The sequence below is a fragment of the Protobothrops mucrosquamatus genome, unplaced genomic scaffold (genome assembly GCF_001527695.2).
Source record: "Protobothrops mucrosquamatus isolate PMUCROS unplaced genomic scaffold, P.Mucros_1.0 scaffold_243, whole genome shotgun sequence".
Taxonomy (NCBI): Eukaryota; Metazoa; Chordata; class Lepidosauria; order Squamata; family Viperidae; genus Protobothrops; species Protobothrops mucrosquamatus.
This window is the reverse complement of record NW_015386319.1, coordinates 460,040-468,589: the sequence shown is the minus strand read 5'-3', so window position 1 is coordinate 468,589 and position 8,550 is coordinate 460,040. Positions and strand designations below refer to the sequence as shown.

Here is an 8,550-nt window from a genome sequence, read left to right as displayed (position 1 = left end):
TATTCAACAGATTTTTAAGAAAAAGATAAAATTTACACCGCAGTTATTTTTATTGGGTATTATGGACAATTTGGACCAAAAAGAAATGAAACTGATGTTGTATTGTATAACAGCAGCAAGGACCTTAGTTGCTCAAAATTGGAAAAAAAAGATGTTACCAACTATGGATGATTGGAGACAGAAAGTATCGTATTTTGCAATGATGGCAAAAATATCCGCGTACCTGAAGGATCATTCTCAGGAGAAATTTATCTCAATGTGGAGAAGATGGATAGATTATATTCAGAGAAAGTATGAATTGAAAAATTATTATGTAGTTTTTGATTAAGAATTCTGAACAAAAATATGCATATCAAATATTGATACATTTAAAAAAAAATTTGTATGTATTTTAATGTTATTTTAGAGTCACAGCAAGTTTATACTAGTGTGTAGTAATAATGAGTAGTTTTGAATAGAATTGGATTATTGTGTGTTTATTTCCTAGATTAGCTTTGGGAAGTCCTGGGGGGGAGGGGGGAAAGGGGTAGGTTTGTGTTATAGATTTATATGTATGATTTTTTAAGGAGGTGTCCGGTGGTGCCCCAACTGCACAAGACGGGTGGTTGAGTGAGGAAGGGAGGTAGGAAAGAGGGAGGAAGGAGGAGTGGTGGTAGGTTGGGAGGAGGAAGGTGTGGTAAGTGGAAGAGGGCGGTGCGGGAGGGGGACACCGGACACATCCGTGAATGTATTGATTAGTGTTATTTCTTTTGGTTGATATTGTGATAAAAGATCTATGTTTTTGTTTTTTAAATGAAAAATTAATAAAGATTTATTAAAAAAAAAACCTGGTATGTCTCCTTCCTATTCTAGTATGAATTATGGAGTTGGATCTAGAATGTGAACATAATCAGGACACTTCTTGTGTTGTGAGTGAAATCTCTGTGTGTCGAAGGTGACAGCATTTGAGTTTATATAAATTCATAGTTCTGTCTTTGTTTTTTTAGCCTGTAGTGACCAGTCAGATGGGAACAATAAACAATCTGATTCATGTCAAAAAATCGGATTTTGAAGTGTTCGATGCTTTAAAAGTTGACTCCCTTGAAAGCTCAGAGACTTCCTATCGAGGTGAGTTTTCTTCCACTTCTAGCATGAACAGTAAAAATGATGAGCTAGGTTCTTTACTCACACTGTTTAATTTTCAATAGAACTTTCTGGCTCCCCTCCTGGAATTTATGGCCAAGATATGTATGTATATCGGCCTGAAGAACGATTCAAATATCCACCAATTCTTCCTCCCCATCTTCTTCAAGTCATCCTTAACAAGGATACTAATATTTCAGTGAGTAACAGTTCCTAAATGCATATCTGTAGCATCGGCTCAACTAATTCAATATGGCAGGGTTGGGGTGCTCCGGGTTACTTCAGTTAAACATTGCCATCTGTCAAGACCCCGGAAACGCACCTTCTCTATCGCAGTGCCTGCCCTCTGGAATCTTCCCCTTGTGACCTGGATGGCCTCCACCCTACTGGTCTTTCAAAGGGCCAGAAGATGTGGCTCTTCTCCCAGGCCTAGGGCAAGGGTGAGTTAAGCCACCTTGGATTCTTTTATTTTTTCCATTCAAGTCTGGCTCTATCTTGCTCTTTTATTTCCTATTTTTGTTTTTAATTGCAATTTCTTTTTTAAAAAAAAAAATTGTGAGTAGGCCGGTGTCACTGGGAATCAGGAGGAATACAAATTTAATAATAACAAAATTATAATAATCATCTTTCCCCAAGTTTCATGATCACAAAATTCTCAAACCAGAATCTTGAAACAAGATAACCTATGCCTGCCTTTGGTGATATATGTGTAAGATAATTTTTCATAAATGTCCAGACTGAAGTGATGTTTTGACAGATAATTAGTGAAAAGGAAATAGTTGCATGATGAGAGTCCTGTGTTTCTTTCAGTGTGATCCAGCCCTCTTGCCAGAGCCAAACCATGTGATGCTAAACCACCTTTATGCACTCTCCATTAAGGTAATCTAGTGTTGTCTGTTCTTACTGTACTCTACCACATCTTGCTGCACTTGTACACTTTATTCTCTCAACATAAGAATAAAAGAAATGGACTTCTTGTCCAATTCAAGATTTCAGATTTCCAAGCAGGACGGAAATGATTATAGAGAACCCAAAATGTGAAATTCCAGTAATGCCTGAGGCTTTTAGCTTCTCTACCCCCCCTCCCCCCCCCGGTGGTTTGTTTTGCCTTGGTGCCATGGATATAGCATGATTGTTTCCTCTCAGGTTTCCCAGAAGGAGCCATCTTGTATATATTTTTATTCTCCGCTCATTTTATTTTAAAAATTTGGGAGGGAGGTAGAAAATGAAATCACACATATGAAATATTTCCTAGATAATAAAATTGTGTGCATGAGTCTGTAATAATTGCTGTTCTTTTTTAGCTACTCTCTTGTGTTTTCTCCCATAGGATGGTGTCATGGTACTTAGTGCCACCCATCGCTACAAGAAGAAGTATGTTACCACTCTTCTTTACAAGCCTATTGGCGTCTGATTCCTCCATAGAGACTCAAGGACTCTTGCTTTTTCTGGATATGCCAGAATACCAGTGGATTACCAGGATGGGTAGTCAGCTTCCAGATTATTTTATCAGACACAAGGTTTGGATGACCCAGCCCCTATTCTGATTTTTCAGCACAATGACGTTCATCATCTCCATTCAGGACAAACAACTTGGTAAAGCTTACTGAAATCAAGTTTTGGGTGCATTATTATTATCTCATATATTGCAAACTGTGAGATTGGTTTCTTCCTGAAACAAGGAGACCTGCCTTGCAATCTTCCCTTCCATGTTCAAAAAGAAAGTCCAGTGCCACTCTCTTTTCAAATTATATGACCATTGTATACAAGTCATGATGGTTGTGTGAAGCCTCCAAATACAGAGACTTCTTATATCTAAATGTTAACTTCTGTGGAACAGCTCTTATTCTCAAGTATTGAAAGTTTTGTCTAGTAGGAAATGAGATGGTAATTAGACAAATTTTGGCCTAGCAAAGTAGAATTGCTGTTATGTTTTCAGTATCTACTGCTGTAAAGCCTTTCCCATGTTTGCCATTTGCAGGTGCACTTAAGTGTGATAAGGCGCAGTCCTGGACTGCGTGGGTGACTGAACTGTACCATTCAGCAGCAGCTTCTCCACTGTTGGGTATGCCAGTGAAAAGGAACCACAGTGTCTCTTCTGAATAAATAGAAAAAAATTAAGATTTTTTATCTTTACTAAGTCACATCTCAAGGCTTATTATAGAGCAAGTAATATGGGATCAAGTCCTTAACATAAATACGAGGAGTAAATTGTAGTTCTCCAGACTTTCAGTCTTCCAAATAGAGTTATTGTCAACAAATATTTGAAGTTCTTCATTTAAAACAACTTACCATCACCATGGTTTTAAAAGCTGCTTCCCACAGGGTTTCCCTCTCCTAGAATATGTTATCTCGCAAGGCCTCCAAGCTAATTTCAGGCTTAAAGGCTTGTCGTGGAAAAACCCAATGAAAAAAACAGGAGACAGCAACACAAAGCAATACTTCTTACTTTAAGATTCAGAGGTTTATTTCAGCAGTAATGTGGAACACACACATAAACATCACTTACGTTAAAAACCCATTGCAATGAGGTCCAATGACATAGCAGTTCCAATAAGGACAGCTATAAGCCAATGGCAAATCAATCAGGTCCAGTCCCAACCTTTTTACCCTTTTTCCTCCTAAGACCTTAGACAGATGGTCAGCAATCTTACACTTTATGCTGACTTTCTGCTGAACATAACTTTCCACGTACTTTGAAAGTGTGGCATCAGAACCATTTATTGCCCTTGAACAAGGCAGTACGAGTTACCCAGCCAGTCTGTCAGAATCCAATTATATTTCATTTCTAGTTATCTACTATGGAAAAAACCCATTTCTGCTCTCTCTGGATTCTGTCATACTATGAAGGGGAAGGGGGATGAGCAGGGGTTTTTTATGGCTCTCACTTCCTTCATTAAACTTCAAAAGGACTGGATATTGATTCTCACCAAGAGGACTCACCATAACAATATAGCCATCACCTTTCATCTACTCGCTCTCTGAAGTCTCCCTTTTGCTGGCAGTAAGGGAAAAAGGGGGGGAATCGTTGCCCGGAAGAACTGTGGGGTGGGGGGCTGCTTGGGAACACTTAAAACATTGAAGGATGGGAGAGAATTCCTCAGATCCTGTCTAGAATGCCTGCAATCATTTTCTCTTAATAAAGATGCCTGTTGGAAGAGATATTCCAAGAGTTCTGTCTTCTTAAGATGTAAAGTGAGGTGGGTCCTTACATTAGACAGAATCTCTAAAATTAGTCCACCTGGAAGGGAGAACCTTGCCAGGGGACTTTGCAAAAATTACCATGTCAGACGGAGCAGGGAAGGGAGAAAACCCCCCGGAGAGGGAGCTGCTGCCCCAACTGAAAACCTGCCAGATCTAAGAGGTCAGATTCCTCAGGAGGTGGTGGAGACACGTAACCACAAACCTCAGTGGTCAATGGGCGTTGGAAAGAAAGGCGAGTGGGAAAAGAAATCAAGAAAGGTGACCCTGAGACGGGGGGCCAACCAACCAGAATGGAAGCAGGAGATGGGGAAATCCCTGTATGCAAGCAAAGAGGAAAGGAACTGGGCACTGCACTTGAGCTGGATCCTAGAGAAAGCTATCGACAATGAAGAGAACCCTCAGCTCCCTGGGAGAGGAAACTTCTGAGCCCTACGGCCGCACCAGCTCCTGGAGCCGCAACTGGAAAGACACTGAGGGGGAATTGGAACCTGCAGGCCCGGGGACGTCCACTGATCCAGTAGTCCCCACTCCCCGCCGACCCGCAGATGGCGATCTGGATGGAAGACAATACCACCGACAACGAAGGCACTGATCCATTCAAAGACTCCCGCCGCTGGACGTGAGATTCAAGGGGGAGCTGACACGCTTGGGGTTTTTCCTATCCTAACCCAAGTTCTCAGCTACATGGAGGAATACGGGCAGCACATCCCCAGCGACAAAGCCCGTATCCGGCCGCAGATTGGGTGGTGAACTTGCACAACTCCAATGCCCCAGAGTTCAACGACTTCAACCGTTTCATGTCCTCTCTGAGAAGGCGATTTGAGGACCCCCTGGCTGATCGCAAAGCCCGCGAAAGGATAAAAACGATGAGGCAAGGCAAACGCCTGGTAGCCGAATATACGCAAGAATTCCGGGCCATTGCCAGCAAACTGAACTGGCCGGAAGGCATCCTCCTTAGCCATTTCAAAGACAGACTAAACTACGACCTATATGATGCTTGCCTGCCCCAAGGGGACCCACACCAACTTGATGAATGGTACGTCCTGGCAGAGGAAGCAAAGATCGACCTACTCGAGGCACCGCCAAGGAAAACAATGGAGCCCCTCACCGCCTGAGTCGACACATGAACCAGTGAAACCATCGGCTACGCCCAAGAAGCAAATGGGGTGTTTCAAGTGTGGGAGAGAGGGGCATCAGGCTGTAGAATGCCGCTTGAAAGCTCCCCAGCACAACCCAGACAGATCACTGGCCAGCAAATCCAGGAAGTCTCCAGCTAAGCGAAAAGAACCTGCCATGAGAGTAATGGAGGCTGTGGAATCCCCTACCTCTGTCCATCGTGGGGAAAGAACTCCAGCCTACACCACAGGGCCGGTGGACGCCTCAGATGACAGCTCGGAGGGCGAACCCCTGGTAAGTGGACCATTGCACCCATCCTCAAGACCAGTGGTTCTCAACCTTCCTAATGCTGCAACCCTTTAATACAGTTCCTCATGTTGTGGTGACCCCCAACCATAAAATTATTTTCGTTGTTATTTCATAACTGTAATTTTGCTACTGTTATGAATCGTAATGTAAATATCTGATATGCAGGATCAGACTCTAGAGTAGACTCTAGAAGACAGAACCATCCAACAAAAGGAATTCCACAACTACAGATTGTCCTCAACTTACGACCACGACTGAGCCCAACATTTCTGTTGCTAAGCAAGGCAGCTGTTAAGTGAGTTGCACCCATTTTACGACCTTTCTTGCTTCAGTTGTTAAGTGAATCACTGCAGTTATTAAGTTAGGAACACAGTTGTTAAATGAATCTGGCTTCCCCATTGACTTTGCTTGTTAAAAGATTGCTAAAAATAATCACATGACCCTGGGACACCGCAACCGTCATAAATACAGGCCAGTTGCCAAGCATCCACATTTTGATCACATGACCAATTGAAGGAAAAGCAGCAAGAGAATGGAAGAAAGGAAAAGGATTATAAATAAAAAATCAGAACTCCTGTAGTATTTTGTGGATGAAGCGAGGGGTTACGTGACTATTTTTTCATGGAAGTTTCCCAAAACAGAAGGATACAACTTTACAGCTGTCCCAGATTCCAGCTATTTCATTCCCTCCTTCCAACATTTTCACCTTCCACTGAGTGTACTTGATTCTCATCTAAATGTTTTCTGGCAAGTCCCTCTCTCAATGCATTTCCTTTTTCCTAACAATTTCTGGCAGTTGATTATACACTTCCCCAATCGGAGCCTCGCCTTTGGAGGCGGGAGGCAGAATAAAAGGAATTTAAAGGCGGGAGGAGGGAAAATCCCGAGGTTGGCTTGCTCCTGATTCATGACAAAAAAGGCGAAGGGAAGCTCGCAATTCGGGCTGGCAGGCTGGCTTGCTGGCTTTCTCACCTGCGCCAACTCCCTTCTCTTCACTTGCAGCCGGGCAATTCCGAGTTTAAGCATGGCTCCTAGCAACCCCGAGGAAAATCCCACAGATGGGGGTGGGGAGACTCAAGGTGCTTGCAACCCCCCCCCACGCAAGGGCAGAGACCAACCCCACGAATGACCATCCTGGCTCATGCCTGCGTAAAGCAGCAACTCCGATCTAGACCGGGGGGGGGGTTTCAACAGAAAGGAGGCGAGCGAGTGAACAACACCTCGGATGCACCATCCTGTCTTCTGCTGCCCACAGCAGCCCCCCTCCCTCGCAAGCCACTATTCATTTTTAGCAGCTGCGGATCCGATTTTGCCAACCAAAAATAAAAATACCCGGGGATTGGGGGGGCGCGGGGGAGAGAGAGAGAGGTACCAAGTCTGCGCCTTGCTCTAAGAATGCGCTTTCCATGTTTTTTTTAAAAAAAGCTAAGATTTAAAAAAAAAACAATCCAAAAGCGCTATTTAAAAAGGCAATTGCACTGAATGCATCAAAGCAAGCTGGCGGAAAGAAAAGATGATCACTGGCGCTTTTATTCACAGACACCAGATTTTTTTTTTCCCCCAGATCATAAAATGTCCATTCCTCCCTCCAAAAGGGAGGGAATCAAAATACAAAAGGAACCCACCCCCACGGCAAAGCCCTCCGGCGTGCTGATTCCACACCTAACAATCCTTCCCTCCCTCCCTCCCTCCTCCTCCTGCCTCATCCCCCCTCAACTCCCCGCCAGCCCATCTCCCCTCTTCCACCGAGGCGCGAGCGACTGCACGCAAGCGCGATCTGGAGCAGCTCCGCTGGCTTCACAGATTCCCTGGGAAGATATGTCACGGACGCCAATGTCCGGGCCGCAGCTTCTGATTGGTGAAAAGGATGGGAGAAGGCAGGCTGAGTCGTTGGCTCTTGCTAGCTCTACCTGAGAGGCGGGGAGTTGCTCCTTTGATGCTTTAAGTCTTACCATTCTGTGTTGTTTTTATCCGCCTGGAGACAGATAGAGGAGTGGTGTCTTGGTTCCTAAGACCATCGGAAATATATGTTTTCTGAAGGTCTTAGGTGACCCCTGTGAAAGGGTCGTTCGACCCCCAAAGGGGTCACGACCCACAGGTTGAGAACTGCTGCTCAAGACTGACTATATTAGTTCTCCCCATGCCCGAAGCTGTCAAGGTGAAAGCCTTAATAGACTCTGGCTGCACCCGCTGCCTCATTAGCCCGACGCTAGTGGGAAACTTGGGCATTCCGTCGAGGAGACTGGAACAACCAATCTCATTTGGCCAGTTAGATGGGTCCATAGCAGGGGGGGGTGCCAGATACCCTAGCCACTTTACCAGTACACCTCTCCCTGGGCAAACATGACAAAGACATAACGTTTGTAGTGACCCCAGGCATGGAATGCCCGATGATCCTAGGGATGGAATGGTTAAAGAAATGGAACCCCTGGGTGAATTGGAGGACGGCAGAAATCAATTTCCCAAAAGGGGATCCTATGGACTTAAAACCCCAAGGGGATCTACCAAAATTAAGAACAGAAAAAGCATCCATTGGAGAGGAAAAGGGGCTACCAGAAATACCAGAGGAATACAGAGATCTTGCTGAAGTTTTCAGCGAGGAGAGGGCGGATGAGCTTCCCCCCCACCGACCCATGGACTGTGCCATAGAATTCAAGCCCGGAGCAAAACTCCCATAGCCCAGATTATACTCCATGAGCCCAAAGGAGAAGGAGGAAATGGAAAGATTCATAAAGAAAAACCTAGAAAGGGGGTTCATCGAACCTGCCAAGCCAAAAGTGGCTGCTCCAGTCCTCTTTA

General features: G+C 44.5%; 1 protein-coding gene across 1 annotated transcript in view; it reads left to right on the top strand.

The window, feature by feature from the left end:
• The window catches only part of PRKAB2 (protein kinase AMP-activated non-catalytic subunit beta 2), a 49,628-nt gene extending 46,397 nt beyond the window's left edge, over positions 1-3,231 (top strand). Inside the window, exons 6-9 of the mRNA XM_015830439.1 lie at positions 987-1,107; positions 1,188-1,321; positions 1,933-2,001; positions 2,453-3,231. Of these exons, the coding sequence (XP_015685925.1) occupies positions 987-1,107; positions 1,188-1,321; positions 1,933-2,001; positions 2,453-2,536 (408 nt within the window). The 3' untranslated portion in view covers positions 2,537-3,231. The remainder of the gene's footprint in view (positions 1-986; positions 1,108-1,187; positions 1,322-1,932; positions 2,002-2,452) is intronic.
• Positions 3,232-8,550: the final 5,319 nt, after the last annotated feature.